General features: G+C 44.6%; 3 protein-coding genes across 4 annotated transcripts in view; 1 reads left to right on the top strand and 2 right to left on the bottom strand.

The window, feature by feature from the left end:
- LOC119433078 (VWFA and cache domain-containing protein 1) overlaps positions 1-4,463 on the bottom strand; it is a 73,321-nt gene extending 68,858 nt beyond the window's left edge. For both annotated transcript variants that reach the window (XR_007464458.1, XM_037700221.2), the window contains exon 1: positions 3,768-4,463. Coding sequence is in view for 1 of the 2 variants with exons in the window: in XM_037700221.2 (XP_037556149.1) it covers positions 3,768-4,136 (369 nt within the window). In the remaining variant the exon portion in view is untranslated. The remainder of the gene's footprint in view (positions 1-3,767) is intronic.
- A 122-nt stretch (positions 4,464-4,585) lies between these two features.
- LOC119432974 (adrenodoxin-like protein 1, mitochondrial) lies at positions 4,586-6,712 on the top strand. Its single transcript, XM_037700115.2, has 6 exons — positions 4,586-4,828; positions 4,922-4,976; positions 5,068-5,174; positions 5,312-5,399; positions 5,492-5,544; positions 6,525-6,712. Exons 1-6 carry the CDS (start codon positions 4,681-4,683, stop codon positions 6,626-6,628), a joined length of 555 nt encoding a protein of 184 aa, XP_037556043.1. The 5' UTR covers positions 4,586-4,680; the 3' UTR covers positions 6,629-6,712.
- Positions 6,481-20,084, bottom strand: part of LOC119432972 (exosome RNA helicase MTR4) — a 37,337-nt gene continuing 23,733 nt past the window's right edge. The window contains exons 18-26 of the mRNA XM_037700112.2: positions 19,558-19,686; positions 18,844-18,954; positions 16,784-16,876; positions 16,605-16,700; positions 13,959-14,122; positions 11,792-11,954; positions 10,632-10,794; positions 8,117-8,221; positions 6,481-6,782 (exon numbers count right to left, since the gene is read on the bottom strand). Of these exons, the coding sequence (XP_037556040.1) occupies positions 6,730-6,782; positions 8,117-8,221; positions 10,632-10,794; positions 11,792-11,954; positions 13,959-14,122; positions 16,605-16,700; positions 16,784-16,876; positions 18,844-18,954; positions 19,558-19,686 (1,077 nt within the window). The 3' untranslated portion in view covers positions 6,481-6,729. The remainder of the gene's footprint in view (positions 6,783-8,116; positions 8,222-10,631; positions 10,795-11,791; positions 11,955-13,958; positions 14,123-16,604; positions 16,701-16,783; positions 16,877-18,843; positions 18,955-19,557; positions 19,687-20,084) is intronic.

Below are 20,084 nucleotides of genomic sequence, written 5' to 3' on the forward strand. Positions count from 1 at the left end.
CAGCAAAGTAATTCACTTGTACGGTGGAGGAGTATTCCAATTGCAGTGCACATGCAGGCTGATTTTCGAGTGATGCTAGAACTTCCACACAGCCTCCTATTTGGTTCTTTTCTCCACAACGAAGCAGTGAGAGTCTAGCACCGTGATGCTTTGCAGGTGTTTCTTGAATGTGTGAAATGCGACCCAAGAATACTTATTTTTAATAACTAATACAGTGGAACCTCATTATAACGAAGTCGCATCACACATGAAGATACATTTGTTATATCAAAAATCCCTTTAAGCATATATTCGTTACATGCAGATATTGGTGAGAAAAGCAAAAGATTTACTTTGTAATAGATCATTCATTATATCTGTGTTTGCTATATCAAAGTATGACAGTAATTAATGCTGTTTCATTATGATTGCTACTGAGAAACTAAATAATTTAGAGCACCGAGTGCCATACTACATATGGAAATAAGGTGCCACGAACATTTTCATACCTGAGAGTTCTTCAGGCATGGATACACTGCAGCCTATATCGAAACGGAGCACAGCCATCCCATCCACCCTCTAGCTACCTCGGAACAGCCTTGTTCTCAGCCACAGCTGTTGCCTACTGTCACGCCCATTCGAAGAATGAATGAATGTCAGCATCATGCAGGCTCTGCAGTACTTATAAGGCTATGTTTGTGAGGAGGAACTGGCCAAGGTGATACCATCTTATCTTCCTTCTAATTGATGAGTAGCTTATTCATAAGTTGCCTGCTTTACAAAACTTAATTCAAACAAAGAAATATACTGCTCATAAATATCATTCTCGCATATAAGGGGAAGCCTTAAAGGGACACTAAAGAGAAAAATTATTTTTCTGTATCAGTAAATTAGCCTTTTACAATATCAAAAACACCACTTTGACCACAATAAGATGCTTGGTAAGACAGAAAAAGTGCAATAACAAAAGACGGGTGGCGATGCCTCCTCGCAGTTGCCGCACCAGCTTGCTGTGACATGAAGTTTGACAGTGTCTACTGGGACCTAGCTAATTTTTTTAACGGTAAAGAAAAACTACATTGCATTCTGAAGGGGGCTAAAGATTGAACATGGCAAGTTTTGGGAACTTTTGTTGAGCCAACACAGCCTAAATATGAAAAAGCACTTTGAAATCTGTCACATCGCAGTGGCTACCAGCACCGGGGATTTGGCGCGAAATTCAAAAACTGAAACTTTGACCTTCACTTTCTCTTATAATATACAACCTATTATTTTGAAATTAGCAACAAAAAGATTTTGCAAAGAACGCTTTAACCATCTAAAGTGATTCAGTGTTTTGCTTTAGTGTCTGTTTAGGCTGGCGAAAATAGCACCTTCTTGGTGCTTGAAATATGCACCTTCTCACTTTGACTTTAACCAACACATTTACATAAAGCCACACGAGTGCAAGCTAACAATATGTAATGACGTCATATTGGCTTGTTGCTATGATTACTTTGCTTCCATGGTAACCTTGTGCATGGCTTTGAGCCACATAAGGTTTCGTGTGTTGGAGTTTTACGACATGGTGCACTCATGCATGGATTTATTTAGAACTAAAAGAACTCGTAGAAACTACAGCTGTAGAATAAGAAGATGCATTTTGGTCTGCATGAGCTGACTCATCAATGCTACAAATAGCTGTCCAAATCATACAGCCATGGTGTTCATCTCAGTGAGAAACATTTATCGATGAAACACCGGGCCGCGACTGCAAGTGCGAGCATGTGGAGTGATGTGATGATGTTGTGGGGAAGTTCACTAGGTTTGAAAACTAACTGTATCCTTGCCTTGGACCTGGTCCAACACTGCTTGGCATTTTGATAGCTTTGAGCCATCCCGTCTGAAATGCTCTGTTCAGACAACACATTCTGTTGACATTGCCCTTAGAGCAACCTATGGCATGCCTACAGATGCATGAGGCCTTTGCTGTGACATCACATTAAAGCCGGGTCAGTGAATTTCTAGGGTATCATTTTTCAGTACGTAACTATGAAAATGGTTTCTCACGCAGGCATTCATATTTGTTTTTTTAACGCGGCTATATATGACAGGCCAAATATCAGACTTTGAGCAGAAGATGAAATGCATGGTTGGAGGAGTGAGATATGAGTGACAAGGTTGCACACACAGGCCATACTTCAGAACACGGGTTTGCGGGACGCGACCTTTATGCGTCTTCCTAGAGATACGGACCACGTGACACGGCCCACCTGCTCTTCCCAAAAAAATTCTCACTCGGACGACTATGCAGCGATAGTAATTCCAGGTGGATCTTTGGGATCGCCACGCTGTATCATCGCCAGCCTCTGACATTACTTCGGCCTCCCTCCGAGCCATGCGAGGCAAGTTCCAACACGATCCCAGTCGGCAAACACGCTCTTTTTGTTCGCTCGGTGAGGCTGGAGAGGATGCCTCGATATCGCGCTTTCGCCGATAAAGAAGCCGGCATCTCGAACGCTGCACTGGCAATCCCATCGGCGCACACACCGTACACGGTGCCAAGATTCTCTTCATTTAAAGATCCTGCTCCAGTGATACAGCGCAAGTTGCGAGGCTCTTTAAACGGCGACAGTGGGGAAGCGAAAGCAAGAGTGCGCTTCAACTAGACAGGGGAAATAAAAAGAATAAAAAAAATAAAATAAAGTAGCGACTGATAAGTGCGGAACGATGAAAAAAATTACGATACGTTCAAGCACCTGTACTGCTAAACATATCGTGACATGAAAGTTGTTCGCTATAAACGTCACTTCACTATATTGAAATCGATCGAAGCACTGTCCCCCAAATTGCCCTAAACAGAGCAAGATAAGCAAGTGCACTGAGCCGTCACACAGGCAATTTGCAGATCGGTGACTGACTTTGCTTTCGGAAAATTCGGTACCGAAAAACAGAGCGTACGTGGTTCAGTGATCGCACGTTCTTTTTCCTTCGTGGCCTCCAAGGTTGAAATGAAGTTGACGATGAACGAATGAAATAATGGCGATGGCAAAACCATCATTTAGAAAGGATGTCCATTTCGCTTGCTGAACGAAATAAGGAAGAGAAAAGCTGCGGTGTCAGTAATGCTCGAGTCGTTCGGCAAAAGACGCAGGGATGCTCAAACAACCGGCGTGCCAGTAAGGTCGTTTCCGAAAGTGCATCGATATAACCGGCATCTATGATCAGCTCCGGGGTATGAACGACAGGCGTCACGTAGCATTCGAAGCACGACTGGAGGCAAAAATAGACAGAAAACATAGCATAATCAAAGAGCACCCGGCACGTACGCTGCTAGAAGCGCGAAAACGTGACCTTACGCGTCGAAGCGGCCTCGCCTTTCCAATCAATAAGTGCTACGGCAGCGAAGCCCGGGAGAGAAAAAGAACGACAGCCACACGAACGACGCCAACAACGAAAGAAATATGAGACTCGACGCAGCATCCGCACCGCGAGCAGTAATCGACTCCATTCAGGAAATTGCCGGCACCGCGCGCCGCTTGTCAGGTGCCGCGTACGATATGCGTACCCGAGCCTGAAAACGCCGCCCACGCTGGCGAACGAAATCGTATCCAACACAGCACTGGTTCCTCATAGCGTTTTTGTAGCAGCAAAAGCAACAACGCCCGGTGCAGCTTCGCAAAAGAACAGCCGTGCGTGTGTGTACGGAAGTTGGTAGCTCACGGCGCGACCGTAATGTTTTGCTTGTTTGTCGCTTCTAGAAAAACAAAACCTGGCACCGCTAGACGACATGTCTGAGGGTCGCTCACCTGCATAGCCGTGACACCCAGCTCCTCGTTGCTGATCTTGCGAAGGTGAGATCCCAGCGAACGCGCTTCCACTTGCAGATATATGCTGTCCGCGATCGCATCTTGTCGATCCGAGGCCGCACTTTCCGCCCCGGCGGCGACCGAAGACTCCTTGGCGAGCGACGCGAGAAACAAGTTGCTCTTGAGAAACTCGTGCACTCCCGAGCGGTTCGCGAACTTGCCAATGTTCCCGAACAGTTTTATCGAGGGCTTGGCGTCGCCGCCAGCGGCACAACGCACACAGTCGAGGCACACTACAAAAACGAAGACGACGCAGTAGAGAGCGGCGATTCTCCGGAGGTCCCGAAATTCGGAAGAACCCGCCGCCATGTTCCTCCTAGCGGGGGTCAACAAACACACACACGCACGGAGAACCCCGCGCTGCAAGCCCTCTTCGGAGGCTCGGTGAAGATGAGCCCGAGCAGGCGACAACTTCGTCAGGTAACCGTCGCTGTCCGCTGTAGTCGATTCATTGTGCCAGGTCGCACACCAACAAGGCCACCACGGCGGCTCCACAAACGCGACCTGACCACCACCACAACACAAGATCACACAAGCCGCCCGACTGCCGCATGTCCGACACCTTGCGTCCGACGGCGTCTGCCATTAATGGGCGGTGAAGGCAAAGCAGTAACGTGATTGGCCTGTAGCAAAATAATAATTTTTAATAAAAACGTACTCTTTCTAGTTGTTTGATACATAAATAATTAAAATACGTTTAGTTAATTTAACAAACATATCTTTATTTTAAGTAAAGCCCGAAAATTACTATTTGCCGCGGATCTGCAATCCAATATGGCTGCGCCCACAAGCATCAAACATGGAGCAAAGAGCAGCTGATTTGTAACAAGTTCGGCGATGAAGCAAAGGCAGCATGATTTACCTGGCTAATAAATATGTGGCACTTATCAGTTGTAGTGTTATTAGACACATATCTATGCCTGTCAGCGTTTCCCTCTTGCATCCAGGGCAGTTGAGATCAGCTCCCTTACAGGCGCAAAGGTGGTTGCGTACGGGAAACAGTGAGCAAAAACTTTAGTAGTTTCATAAACTTTACTTCACGCTTGGAAGTTCTACTCATTCTCAGTCCTGTCTGCGTGCGCCTACCTTTTCAGAGTATCGCTGCGAAGTGCGCTACGAATGGAAGGATCCCAAGTCTGATGACGAAGTGTGAGTTTGTAGGGACTGCTAACGGTACTTCTCTTTTTTGCACCACATTCACTAGTGTGGTGCTTACTGTGCGTGCGATTTTTCACTGCAGGGTCAATATTACCTACGTAAGAAAGGATGGATCGAAAGTGCCAGTACGGGGGAAGGTTGGTGACAACCTGATGTATTTAGCTCATCGCTACGGCGTCGAGATGGAAGGTACGATAACTAGGTCGTGGGCCGTTGTGCAATTTATGTTTCGCCTTTCTCCATACGTGCTCCGTTCTTGCACGCGCATTGTGCGAGGCGATAGCGTTCGGGATATGTTCACGCTGGAGTTGTTCTCACCATCGCAGGTGCTTGCGAAGCTTCTCTGGCGTGCACGACTTGTCACGTGTACGTGAGGGAGGATTACTACGACAGGCTACCAGAGCCCGATGAAAAGTAAGTCCCGCCTCTACCTACTGCATGTAGTTTCAAACAGAAAAGCGGTTAAAGCGCGAAATAAATTAATCTCGTCACTGCTTTGCCTTCAGAGAGGAGGACCTCCTGGACCTGGCGCCATTCCTCAAGGAGAACTCCAGGCTTGGTAAGAAGGCTTGTGCGTAGAGATCCTTGCACACGGCACTTTCGCATATTAAACAGCTTACCCTACATAGAAGATGGAAAATAATATGCTAAACTTGCTTTAAACCACATCTCTTCCAATTATATGAAAAATTTTCCACCTCGGTTTCTTCCTAAACGGCAGTTGAGCTACATGCAACACGTATTGTCTCTGCTATTTAGCTGTTGTGCATACATTTCGTATGTCCTAGAAACTCCACGAGTGCAATCTTGTATAGTCCTACAAAGACGTGACAAAATTTTTTTTCCTGAGGGGTTTGATTAAAGCTCATCAGGTAAATGCACCATGGTACAAATAAAGTGGGGTATCATTGCTGACCAAGTCAGGAAGGATGGAGCTGCACATTCGGGTTCCTTACTTACAATCAGTGACCAATAATAGTAGGGTTTTTATGACGCAGAGTGGTAGTTTGGCCAGGAGGCAAGCAGTAGCAAGAGATTCTGTGTCAATTTTGATCAGGTGTGGTTCTTTTAGCATGTCCCGAAACTTCGGCGAAGTATGTGGCTGTCACGACTAAAAATCGAACCTGTGACTTTGTGCCCAGCAGCAAAATGCCACAGCTACTAATACGTAGGGTGTCACACGGGCCACTTTCGATTGTGCTCAATCGCTATAAAAAATGTCCTATGTGATTAGGGTTAGGCCTACGCTGCTACTGAGCCACCAATTCTCGAAAAAAGGAACCCTTTATATGTTTGTTGCTTTTAATTGCAGAAGAGTGACCCAAGCAATCTGTTCAATTGTTTTTTGAGATGTAAATGGCATGCCATCTCTCCTATGGCTGAATAAACACACAACTACATTAATTCTATTTCTGTTGATCCTGCCAAAAATAGTGGTGAGGCAGGGTAGAGTCACGACTGTATGCAGATAAGAAAGGAAACAATCCAAGACGACTTTGGTTTCTTAGCCTGGTAAAGGAGGCAAGCGTTTATTTACAGGATGCCAGATTGTGCTGACCAAGGACTTGGAAGGGCTGGAGGTGACATTGCCAATGGCGACACGCAACTTCTACGTCGACGGTCATGTGCCGCAGCCACACTAAAAGCCACGCTCCGCTTGTCCATGTAGCGTATTCGTTTTATTGTATAGATTTACAGGTTATTAAAAGTACGCTCGGTTCACTTTCCCCGGCAGACGTCGTCACTATAGGTACAAGCTGGCTGCAAACACAATGTCCCTCTTGATGAGCTTGACGGCTGAAACACAGAACGAGGTCACATCATACAAGAGATTAAAACATGGCACACACGCTAAACACACCACGGTGTTTACCTGTATAAATATTTTTGTCCCCCTTTTTTTTTTCTTTTTCCCAGCATTCATTTATGCTATGCTGAGTTAAAAAAATTATGGGGTTTTATGTGCCAAAACCACGATCTGATTATGAGGCACGCCATAGTGGGGGATCCGGAAATTTTGACCACCTGGGGTTCTTTAACGTGCACCTAAATCTAAGTACATGGGCGTTTTCGCATTTCACCCCCATCAAAATGCAGCTGCCATGTGCTTCAGGATTATGATTTAAACATGGGAAACAATGCACAGTCTATAGCAGCGTTTTTCTTATATATACTGGAGTGATGTTTCAGTTGTTTATAGCTCAGCAAAACAATTATTAACTACTCTTGTAGTTAAGGTTTTACTCAAATAATGGTTCCTTGAGCTTTCTTGTACAAATGTACTCTCCATGGCCAGAAATAAAGGTGAGCAAGTTCTTCTAATTTTTCTTGATGTGGAACTGTGAGCATTACCGGGTCAAATTCCAGAAAGATGAAAAATACTTTGCATGTTGTAAGAAAAAAAAAGGAAGAAGAGAAAGCTGTCTTTGAACAGTTACAGAGCTATGAATTCAAACACAAGACTCCTTCATTGCAGCTTGTGTGTTCAGAGTGCACATTTACACCAAGACATAGCTGGTCACACTATCCAATCACAATACAAAAATTGCAAGCCATACTAAAGAGTTGCAATGTTACTGCGCTAATACTAAGTGAAAAGCAGGCACAGCTTCACTGAACAGTGTGGAAAAGAGGACAAATAAGCAGAGACGACGAGTGACTTACAACACACTACTTATGTGTCTTTTCTGCGCTGTTCAGTGAAATATGCCTTACCAACAAGCCCAGGCTTATACCCCTCAGGCACAGCTATTCTTAACAGATCATCCAAACAACTGTCTTTGAGATTGCCCAAAATTCTGCCTGAAATGTTTCATTTTATGTTTCTTGTGGAACAAAACTATATTGCCTTTCAAACCAGACTTAACTAAGAACCAAATCTCCACAGAGACGTTTGCGACCAAAAGGTAAATTGGTCTACATGGTTTACTCTACAGATTGATTACTAGGATACTACTACCCACTGCTAAAGACAACTTGTCATGAAGTGAGACTGCTGAAGGGTTTATCAAATAGACCACTTTTTCTGTGTCATTACATGCTGCAACAGTGATCAGCCAATCTGACCACTAATGAAGTACAAAAAAAATAAAAAATATTCATTCACGCCATGTGGACATCACAACACTTACCTTCTGAAAACTTGTTTTCCAGTTCTGTGTTTCCTATGCACTTTGCAGCCTGGATGATCTGCCGTAGCAATTCCTCCAGCCTCCGCATACATCTAATTATGCTCCCTGAAAGGTACCATCAAAAATTTTTACAATTAATATTGCACAGGCAATAATTGGCCTATAAAGGCAATACTACAATGAACCAAATCATCTGACACCACTCAAGGAGGCCTAGGTGCACTTTTTAACTTCATGTAAAACCTTTATTTTTTCCCTTTAATTGCACCTAAAAGTATTGGATTTCATTGTAAAAACATTGAAAGGCCTTTTCAAGTTATATACAGTGGAATCTCGACGATACGAATCTCACGGGGTCACGAAAAATATTCGTATTAGCCGAAATTCGCATCATCGAAACACAATTAAAACTAGCTAAATTAAGGGGGGATGCGGGGATCAGATCGCGAAAATCGCGAGAAAAATACATTTTTGAAAACCACGCGTTTGGGTATCTGCAACGCCTAATCTACGCTGCATCAAAATGGTTTGGCTGAAAACGCACTAAAAGTGCCCGAAAAAGTTTAATTCGTCAGTGTGCAGGGCGAGAAAACAGCTTTAAATTGCGCAAAATCACCGTAGTTCACGGAGCCATATCTCGTATTTCCCGCCACCGAGCGCCGCTATCTTGGTATCGTTCGAAAGTTCAAAGTTTCGCCGTTCCGCTTCTCAATTTGTCCGTCGTCGCCATCTTGTAACAAACGCACAAAAACAAAAGAAGCGCGGGTCTGCGATAGGTAGTCACACGATAGGTAGTCACTCTGATGAAAGCGGGCCTCCGATTGGCTGCCGTGCTGAAAGGCGTCTCTCCAGTGGTTGCTGCTCTGGCAGGGGCAAGATGGCAACCGCAGTTGTCTGCTTCGTAAACCACGCCGGCGTCTTCACTTGACACATAGAATTCGGATTACTGAGAGCTCCCAGGTTAGTGATGGAGCGATGATGGCGAATGAACTTCGGACGAAGCACGCCTTCGGAATACGGAAGCCCTCCTACGGCAAGAAAAGTACGGCGATTAGTGGGAGAAGCGGAGGAGCACTGGACTGAACGAGTGCAACCTTGCACCGTGGATTACGTGCCACGCTATCTTGCACCGTGTGACTCCAGCAGCGAAACCGACAATCGCCTTGTGCCATCGGCATCGATAACGCAGCCGACGGAAGACGCGCCAACGGAGGCTCCCGCGCCTCGGCTTACGGCCGCGCGAATCAGCCGAGATCGTATCTCGGTAGACATAGCTCGCTGCGACTAGGCAAAATGGGCAAACTCAAAGAACACGGCCCGAAGCACGGCAGCCACTCCGTCCGATGGCACGCGGAAAAGGAGGAAAAGCAACAAAAGCGCCACCGCTTCGAACTCTTCGCGTCCAGTCGCGGCCTCCGCGCTGTCCGGCATCGCGTCCGCACCAAAAGAGAAAGGGAGAAAGCGCGTGACTGCGCGCTGTTCTCTTTCGCGGCCGTTGGTGGGGCGGCGTTTATTCGTATCAACCGACGCGGGTCGAAAATCGATTCGTAACAACCGTTTTTTTAACACGTTGCAAAGTAATGGGGCTCGGCCGGGACCGCAGAAAAATTTGTATCATCCGGATATTCGTATTAGCCATGATCGTATCATCGAGATTCCACTGTATTTGTTTTTCCATAGGTAAAATGTGTGAGCTTGTTACAGAAAAGCCACAGTAACCATTAAGTAACCAGGAAAAAAAAAAATTCTGCTTTGAGCAATGCAAGTGAGCTCACATAGCAATAGCTGTCTATATGCTCTTGGCATTCTTGCAGGAGGCGCAAAGTACTATCATAAAATGAGTCGGCAGTCTTGCAGCCAACCACTTCTGCTGGTAACTTATTCCACTGTTCCACCGATCCTGGCGATAGACGAATATTCTCTGTCCCGGAGGTGCAAGTTGGAACCTAAATTTTGTTGTCAGTACTGGGAGGCACAGCGGGCTGCTTTGGAGTTAACTTTTAAGAGCCAAGTAAGGCTTCATTGTAAATTGAATTAAAAAGTTCAAGTTGGAGACTTCGTCTTCGTTTCCTCAGCTAGCGCCATTTAAGGTCTCGTTCCGTGTCATGAATACTTCAAACTGGTCATACATCCCCAGAACAAATCTTGCTGCAAGAGACTATATTTGAATACACTCCAGTGCACCTACATATCCCGTGTGTATTCTTGTAACATCAATTGTTTATATATAACACTATGTGACATAGAGATGCCTCTCTCAACTCATTTCGAGCTCTAGGTTCCAGAATTTATATTGCCAGTGCATTATACAGGTGGTGTCCAGATTGCACCTTTCAGCAACAGCTTTCTTAGAGTAATAGAAGCTAATCTCAAAGGCCATGCTTTTTATGTGCAGCAGGAGTCGGAAGTAATTGCAGGAGCTCGAACTATGTTGTGCTGGTATGTTTTGGACACCACCCATTCTGTTAAGATTATGAACTAAAAGGGGCTCTTCCACCAGTGCATAAGTGCTAACCTTCAAAGACGTCCGTCATGCGGCAGACTTGTGCAAAGGTGGCTCCCTTGCTCCAGGAGTAGATGACGTCCATCAAATGCGGCTTGAACGAGTTGACGTAGGTGTCCTCGTCTATGCACAGCTTAGCATCCTTGGTCACCCGTGCTATCCTCCGTGCTATGTCCTGTGGCAAAGCCAACAGCAAACCAAGTTTACAAGGGTTGCACCATTGAAAGTGTGGTGCCTACACATCACGCATATCTGTACAGTCCTCTGGACTGTCACTGGTAACACATATGTGCTTTACTGTGAGTAGTTCTGAGGCTTGCATAGAGGTTCCCGAAATCTGCTCCCTCTGTAGGTAGACAATGCAACAATGCTCGCCCTAGAGCGAGACAATGGCACTGAACTGGAGAAAGTGCCGTACAATGCTCAAGAGTCCCAACAACTCTTCGGCGTGTTGTCATTAACAGTTCTGAGGTCTGAGGTCTGAAGTGGAGACAGCTTAAAACTACAACTGCACACCAATACAGCGGCGAAAGAAAATAATGGTGCAGGTGACAAGAGAGAAAACACCTAATGCAGTTTCTACAACAATTTATGTCAATAAGCTTTAGCAAGTACCAATATTCAATAGTATAACCTGAACATTGTGCAATGCAAGTGCATTCTATGTGTTCAATTTTATCCAAGGTCGATTTCCATGCGGCCACCATATTGGCTCAACATAGCCCTGCCTTGTATTGTGAGGCATGGTAACGAAGCACCACAAGCTCACAGAATACAGAACACACAGTTTATAATGGTGAAGGGAGTGGCAGCATGGAATGTTTGCTTTCGAACAAGCATGTGCACTCCCCACTGCCGGGGCAGCTCATAGGACCAACGTTCTGACGGCGAGTGCTCGTAGTCATCAAGTGAACTCTGTACATGTGTGTCTTAGGATGTGAGACATCTTGAGTGTTTAGTTAGTGAGTGAATCTTGACTGCATTTCTAAAGACCTTGCTTTGTGTAATTCTCATACTTTGCTATCACTGCCAATTCTTGCACTTCAATTTAAACTGGGACATTTTTGAATAGCAATTTTTTACTGCGAGCATGAAGCAACTTGGAAAGAAATGCAGCACAACACTACACTTGTGCCCTCAATGGCTGCATGTGCAAGGACACTTGCACAGACCTGCATCTGTCGCAGAGGGCCAGACAGCTCTTCGGTGAGGTTGGGCATCTCGTTTGACTTCTCCTGGAAGACCAGGCAGCTCAGCAAGGCTGTTGCTTGGTGCGCATTGAGCTCGTTGAACATGTTGTTGAAGATCATCTCCGTGACAAGCAGTTCATCAGCACTGCACAGCAATGGAGAAGTCTAAGAATAAGCTTGGAGGCAAAACTAGGGTAATGCAATGGTACCCTTTAGGTGCAGTCAAGTTGCATGAAATGCATCACGCTCAAGCGCAGAAGCAAATCACAGATACTAATCCTTTGCAATCCATAAGATCAACCTACAGTCGGGCTACTAGTGCACTATAGGCACTATCAAAGGTCAGCTCTCTAACCTGCGACAGTAGTCCGTGACTCACGAGGAGTACACTAGAGCTCATATTGACAAAAAACAATGAAGTTGGGCTTAACACTTGAGGCACAGAACCATCATCATGTTTATTTTATATCAACCACCAGTCAAAGGCCTGTCCCAGCGATCTCCAATTAACCCTTCTTGCGCCACCTGCACCCCACCTTATGCCTGCAATTTTCCTAATTTCATCACACCACCCAATTTTCTGCCATCCTCAGCTGCACAACTCTGGTAGAACGCCAGTTATTTGTTTTGCACATTACATGACCTGCCTGACTCCATTTCTTCCTGTTAATCTTAACTAGAATATCAGCTACCACTGCTTGCTTTCTAATTCATAATAATTTCTTTGTCTTCCCATTTTTAAACATTACACCTATCGTCTTTCATTCCATCGCTCATCAGTGGTCCTCAACTTCTCAAGCTTCTTTGCTAACCAATGAGTTTCTGCCCCGTACGTTAGTGCAGGTGACTGCAATGATTATGCACTTCTCTTTTCAAGGACATCGATAACCTGTTGTTCGTGACTTGGTAATGCTCACTGTAGGCGCTCCAAGCCATTTTTATTCTGTAAATTTCCTTCCCATGATCAAGGTTTCCCGAGAGTAATTGACCCAGATAAACATACTCCTTCTCGAGGCTGACTGCAAATTCACAAACTTTTGTTCTCTTGCCAGGCTACTGAAGATTACCCTAGTATTCTGCATATTAATTTTCAAACCCACTCTTTGAATTTGTTGGCTGAGGTCTTCAATAACTTGCAAGAGTGTGCTAAACTGGGCTGGTTGATGCATTATTAGAAGGGAATCAAACAGCGCTTCAGACAGGATGAAGTTATGACAAACTCCACCCTCTCAGCGCTGTGTCTGTTGTCTTTACATTGTCCTGCCTGATTCCCCTCCATAACTTGCTGCAAGTAATCTCCATCTTTTTTCCCTTAATCAAAGGTGCACACTAGTACCATTGGATTGGGTAGGCATGGGAGCAAGAAGAAATAAATTTTTTCTTGACAGGTTGACAAGTTGTCAGATCAGTTAGGAAATGTAGGTGGCAGAGGCCTCGGTGGATTTGATCCAAAGATTTAAATGTCCCACTACTGCACAGTGGGCTATAAAGGACGCCATCGTGGAAGGCTCTGGGTCAATAAGTGCCTATGGTCCTTAATGTGGAACCTAAATCAAAGTGCATTCTGCCTCCAGCGAAACGCAGCTCCGCTACCCGAGAACTGAACCTGCAATCTTGCGCCAGGCGGCAGAATGCCACAGGCCACTGAGTCACTACGGCGGGTGGAGCTCCGATTTATGATGGCTGCTTGGGGTTCTTTAACGTGCATGAATATTTCAATTGCACATTTACATTCCATCCCTGCTGTTATGTGACTACCAGGGTCAGGAGTTGCACCCATAAACTCAACTACTGCTGACATGGGATGAGCACTGTCGGAGAAAAGTTGGAAGAGGGATCTCTGCACAGCATTGGCAGTAACAAGGATGCCGCTTTTGACATTACGGTCATGATCACAAATCGGGGCCGTGTTATGCAAGGATTCTTTCCCTTCAATTCTATTCATTACTTATCACCTGTTGCACCACACAATGACACAATAAATTGATGGAGTCGTTACATAACACAGCTTCTGTTATCCTCTTCACGCTTTGTTGGTCTTCGTTGGCACTATGCCACGCTGATCTACATCCAAGTTTGGTGGAAGTACTCGAACAGACCATTTCACGGACTACACAGGCACGCGGATTCGCTGAGTACACAAGCCCACCTGCTGACTTCACACGCAACCTTGCCCTTGATCTCCATGACATCGGCAGCCGTCGAGTAGCCAAGCCGTCGGAGAACTCTCTTGCGACACTTGAGTTCTTCCATTTGGAGCAGTGCCTTGGCCTTCTTGAGCTCGTTCTTAACCTCCCTGATCTCCTGCGCAACCTGCATGTTTAACAATTAACAGCCTATGTAAAAAAAATAAAGCAGAAGAGAAGCAAACAAAACAAAGTATGCACTTCGTCGCTTCACTGCAAGTGACACTGAGATGTGGTGGAAGTGGTATCTAGCACAGAGTTTCCTACAAAAATTGCGGAAACAGCTTGCGGAAACCTAAAATGCTGTTCACTGATAGTCCAGGGCTACGAGACAAACCCGGCAGCACAGGCATCTCCAGTTCAGCATCCCATGCCTAGAGTCACACAGTGAAAAGATACGAGCGTCATCCACACGCTTTGTCATGGAACACACATCAGGACCGCGAGGCCTTTCGCATTCTTGAAGCAGCGCAGATATATGCTTTTGCCAGTAACAGACAGCTGCAGTTTGCACAAGCCATCCATATTTGCAGCGAGTAAAACCATTACACACCTTACTAATTTTTCCATCATGTCATGTAGTAGTACTGCCCTTTAGATTCAATGTCTTCTCGAAACTTCAATGTACCTCTCAAAACCGTGCCATTCCGTTGGCATTGAATATTTCTGACGGCGTGGGAAGTGATTGTGGCCCTTAAGGAGAAGCGCACTTGCAAGAGCGTAGCGCAGCACAACGTTCGATGTACCAAATGTGGCGGTGAATGGGAGTTTGATACGGGTGCAGCACTGTGCTGTACTTCTGCATGGGATTACCCAGGAGACGTTTTTGACGTAGACAATAATTCAATGTATTCAAGACTGATATATTTGGGATCGGCTATATTATGCTGTATATTTCTAAATTTCCAAGCACTCAATAGTTTTCTAAACACAGCAGGCAATCAGTCTCTTCCCATGTGCATAATTAATGCACATTGTTGCACTAGAATGCAATATTTTGTTGAAAATAATCAATTTACAATGTCACAAAGACGTCTGAAATCGGAAGGATGAAGTTTAGGCAAATCAATGTACTGCGGCCAATTTTTCCTATCTGGCTGAACCATCGTGTTTACAGATTCCATAGACACCAGTGCCAGCCTGAGTTCCCTCTAGTAATTTTTGTACGAAACTCCATGATATCTAGCATTTGCTGAATGTGTCCAAGTCAAATTTTAGCGACAGAGTCTAGTCACTAAAGTTGCATACAGCTTGGACTAAGCCTCCTGTACCTTCAAGAGGCAGTGATATACAGTGAACATCGCCACATTATACTCTGTGCTGTGTAAGAGCAGCAGAGTGAAAAACTGGGTTTTGTTGACCCTTTGAGGGTTTAATTTTTTCAAGTGCCCCTGTGGCCTTTTTTTTTTTTTTTCCATTGCAGTTTCCAGTGGTAGGAAATAGTTGAAAACTCACAAATACAGCAAACGTTTATTTCAAGCAATATTGTGTCTCGGAAACACTTCACTCGCACTAACAGTATACACACAAATAAACTATACAGAAAGAGATCAAGAAACATGTCTAGCAAAATTTATGGCTATCAATTTGTTGTCCCAAAAACATGTTTCATCAGAAAAAGAAACATGTCAGAAATGAGTCAGAAGAAATGCTTGAGCATAAGGGGAACTGCGTGCGGCTATACCAAAATCACGACTGCGCGCAGCCCGTATACAGGAATACACGAGCCGCAACCTAATGGGGAACCGTAACTGAAGGCAAAGAAAAAGAAAACTAATTAGCATCTCTGAACTTCAGCTGCGCAGGGCTATATCTAAACTACTGGAAAGACAATAGCAGCGGTTATAAAAAACAATAGCATTTCCTCCACACACGTGAGTGAGCGCTCGGAAGTAAACAAGCGGAGTTGTGTGCTGCGATGAGCGGAAACACAATATCAAGCGACTTTGGGCAACTCCATGGAGATGACAGCACCTCTCGACTAACAGTGGTGTCGAATACATGCCAAACATCAAACTTAAGATTGGCTCTGTACATGTACATCAAAAACCACGATTCAACTCCTCTTAATACAAAAGGAGCCACGAACAATACATTAGAAATAAATTCTAATTTTTCGACAAAATAAATGCCTGCAACTGCCTGCAGCCTTTCTTTCTGCGATAAATACACACTTTATTAAACATGATTTACCTTTAGACGCAACACACAAGCACAGCAGCAATCTTGTAACAGCAGAGACTGAACAGTAATGCATCGTTTATGCAGTAATGCAGTGACTTCTTCAGTGACTGCTGTTGCAAATTTCGCCTATTTCAGGAACTTGTCTGAACAAACTTGCTCAAAGCAAGCTAGCCCTCTAGTGTTCTTTCAACGACTTCCAAGGGTATGGTCGAACACCAACAAGCGAAACTTTTTCGCAAGCAGAATTTATTTTTTGTAATGCTCAATGCAACATTCGTAAAATCATACAAGCCCAAATTTGTAAGCTTTACACAAACTTGTGAAGGGTTAGCAGGTATGCCTATGGCACTACTTAATTCAGTCTCAAAAATCAATATTCCTACACCCTATTAAAAGCAGCCTTAAAAGAAAGATAGCCCTCTCACCTTCATTTTCTTCTCGTACTCCGCATAAATCTTTGGAAGGTCAGGATGTGAATGCAGTGGATGCGCGTACATCCGGTTCTCGAAGGCCTCGATTTTCTGAAAAATTTTTGCAACAAGACACAAAGCTCTCAAACTGCAATCGTAGCAGTGACACAAGAGGTGAACTAAAGGTATCCCACCTTGACAACTTCTCTCATGTTGATATCCTTAATGTTGAGGTCCTCGAAGGGGTCAACAAGGGGGATGCCTTTTGGAAATCTCTCTTCAACTTCCTGCAAGGAAATGAAAGATTAAAAAAAAAGAAAGGAAAAATGAGAAAGTCCGAACAGGAAAGTGAACCTTGTTAACCCCACAATGTCAAACATATACCATATTTATTCAAATATAAGGTGAGTTTTTTTTTTTTCGAGAATCTTTAGCCTCAAAGTCACCCCCTACCGTATAAACGGATTTCGCCTTTAGGTGTGGCTTCACGGCATTGCGGCGCGCACTGTCGTGAAGCCGCACTATAAGGCAATATTTTTTTTTCTTGGATCCTCCAATTAATTGGCAACCTCGCTTTGTGACCGCCTTATAATCGAATAAATACGGTAGTTTTTGATACGCTCATTTTGGTACCTCCAAATCTTTATTAAGGCATTGTGGGGATGCTAGATTATCACGCGTCCCCTGATGTTGTTTTCTCCACATGGCTCTCACGTCTCCTGTAATCCAGCTTCCCCGCATAGCTGTATGCCAGAGGCGATCGGTGTAACTTCAGGATAATAAAAGTGATGGCACGAGTGTTACTCTGCTAACAGCAGGGTTACTCAGGTGCAAAAGGGAGTAGCCTCTTCCCTCTTGGGCTTGGCGGCGTGTCTGGACTTCTCACGCGCCCGTCAGCACGCTTTGTGGGACTGTCTCGCAAGAAGACTTTGGAGCGGGGCACCGTGATGAACGAACACGTTCGTTCGAATGCGTCATCGTTAGCATGACTGTACATGCAAATGATTAGGCGTTGGTGTCCGGCTTGGGGCGAACATATTCGCTCGATATCCTGGCAAGGTGAGTCGGACTTCCTCGATTTATTAGTGTCCATCGGCAAGTTCAATTGGTTGCGATTCGGCTAGCTGGCTAGATTGGTGTATAAAAGGCACAATAAATGCCCTTTTGTTTGTTCCCACTACTGTGTTGTTGTTCCTTTATCCCAAGGGCACGTTAAGACCTCACAGCATGGGAAACAATGCGAAACCAGCAGTTTGTTTTTTAAATCCCCGAGTGAGTTTTCAAGTTGTGGATAGTTGAGGAAATCATTGACTAATTAATTTCTTCCTATAATAATTATTTACTAAACTAACATTTCATTGTTTTTTTGTACAAGTGTACCTCATATAGCAAGATATAATTTTCCTTCATTCATAATTTTCCTAGATGTATAATGGTATTTAGGATTTTCCAGGGTTAAAGAAGGTCAGCTAGGCGATAAATGCTCACACGAGTTCTCAACGTCAACCCTGGCCTTTAGCATGCTAATCTTGCCACAACAACGTTGATGGGGCTCATTAAAAATTGCCTGGTCACAAAACTTTGTTAACACAAAATATATACACATAACATGAAACACGTGGTTTAGTGACGCGGAAAGTGAGCTGGGCAAGCCTTTGTTATGTTGTTAGCATGGCTTGAATCTTATTAAAGGCGTCCATTACACTAAGCGCTGCCTCAATGGGCCTGCACTTCGCGGCGGTGCCTTTGCCATGCAGTGAAGCAAAATTATCGTGAACAATTGTGATAATTTCACCACACATAATTTTTTTCGCACACGATGATGAGAGTTGGCCCTGACTGATCACGGCAGTGCCGGAATATGACAACTGCATGCTGACAAATTCGCGAGTTCTTAAATGGAATGTCTCCAGAACGCTGGAAACGTGTATCTTGAGCAGCTGCACCAGAGATCTTAGAGGTCATGCTCTGCTAGGCATTGCTACTGGGTTAGAGTCAGAGGAATACACAGAAAAGGCACCACACACCCACGAATAGCACCAGTAAGTGGTGCCCACAAAGAACATGGGATGCAGGAAAGCACATTCTTCATGGTGTGCATTTGTCCACTTCTCTGAATTAACGGACTATTATGTCTGTCCACTTCCTTGTGTCCTTAATCTTTTGTGAAGACACTGTCATGAAATATGAATGCGACTCAAATGCTTAGCATACTAGTGTGCACACAGCTGCACAAACCAAGCAAACAACGCACCTTGATAGACTTGAGCACTGCGGCTCTGTTGTCGGTAGACTTCAGATCCTGGTTGAAGAACAGGCGAATGGTACTCATCTTGGTGATGTTGTCGATTGTCAGGGGAACCACCTAGAATTTGAAGACAGGAAAAAAGGTAAAGAAAGAAAGTAAAGAAAAGAAAATTCTAATTACAGGGTTTAATCACGGGCCGTGAGAGGCACCGCAGTTGGAGGGCTCCAGGTTAATTTCGACCGCTTGCAGTTGTTTAATGTGGACCTTTTAAATGTAGGTGACGCAGCAGGGCTAAGTGCTGGGCTAGTTGGTACATAGTCAACTAAAATGAAAACCAGCGAAAGAAACGCATACACAAGAAACGAGGGGTACACAGGGTGGTGGCTTTATCTTAGTTTACCTAAATATAAGTATACAGGCGTTTTTTCATTGTGCCTTTGTAGGAATGCAGCTCTCATGGTTGGGAATCAAACTTGCAACCTTGCAGAGTGCCATAGCCACTTAGCCATCAGTAGGTCGCTACGTGACATCTTGTCTTGCATTTACACTCATGTGTAAATGATATCCAATTAATAAAATATAAATAAATAAAAGATAAATATGGAAGGGAGTTCCTGATCAATCCACAACAGAATCAACACAACTGTCATGGCTAATGAGAACCACAGCTCTAATAAGGCGAGCAGTAGCAAAGTATACACCAACAAGGTATACACCAACCTGCACTTCCCCTTTCTCTCCTGGCTTGGGAGGCGTCAACTTTGACGTGAGTTTCGTCTGGGCACTTTCCTTGGAAACGTTGAGAAGAACATCCACAATCACCACGGGGTCATTGAGGCCAGGTTTTCCCTGAACAGAGGCACGCAAGAGCGTTGAAACATTACAAGTGCTCCTCCCTGTCCACTCTTACAACCTTTTTTTTCCCCCTTTACTGGAAAAATGTCCCCCTCTCACAACTACAAACTTCAACCCTTGTCTAGCCTTGAAACATGACCGTGCAAACATAGTCGCCATTGCCTCCGTACAATCATGGATGGTCACAAATTTCAGTAACAGTTTCTCATATAATTTGCACATCTTCAGAAAACATCACCACTGGTTATGTGACAGCCTTCGCTTGGCGTGACTATCATATCAAGTTTTTCATATCATTAAAACATAGAAACAGTAGGATGCTCCTGTGGAGCCAAAACTTCCAGCTCTGATCAGTCACACACAGCAGTAGGAGGCACACTGAAAGTCTGTTC

The sequence above is a fragment of the Dermacentor silvarum genome, chromosome 11 (assembly GCF_013339745.2).
Source record: "Dermacentor silvarum isolate Dsil-2018 chromosome 11, BIME_Dsil_1.4, whole genome shotgun sequence".
In the NCBI taxonomy this organism is placed as follows: Eukaryota; Metazoa; Arthropoda; class Arachnida; order Ixodida; family Ixodidae; genus Dermacentor; species Dermacentor silvarum.

Bases quoted from the DNA above. Each gene is read 5' to 3' on its own strand.
- LOC119432974 (XM_037700115.2), top strand. From the start codon at position 4,681: ATGATTTACCTGGCTAATAAATATGTGGCACTTATCAGTTGTAGTGTT. The intron at 4,977-5,067 runs GTGAGTTTGTAG...TTTTCACTGCAG, and splicing joins CCCAAGTCTGATGACGAAGT to GGTCAATATTACCTACGTAA. The intron at 5,545-6,524 runs GTAAGAAGGCTT...GTTTATTTACAG, and splicing joins CAAGGAGAACTCCAGGCTTG to GATGCCAGATTGTGCTGACC.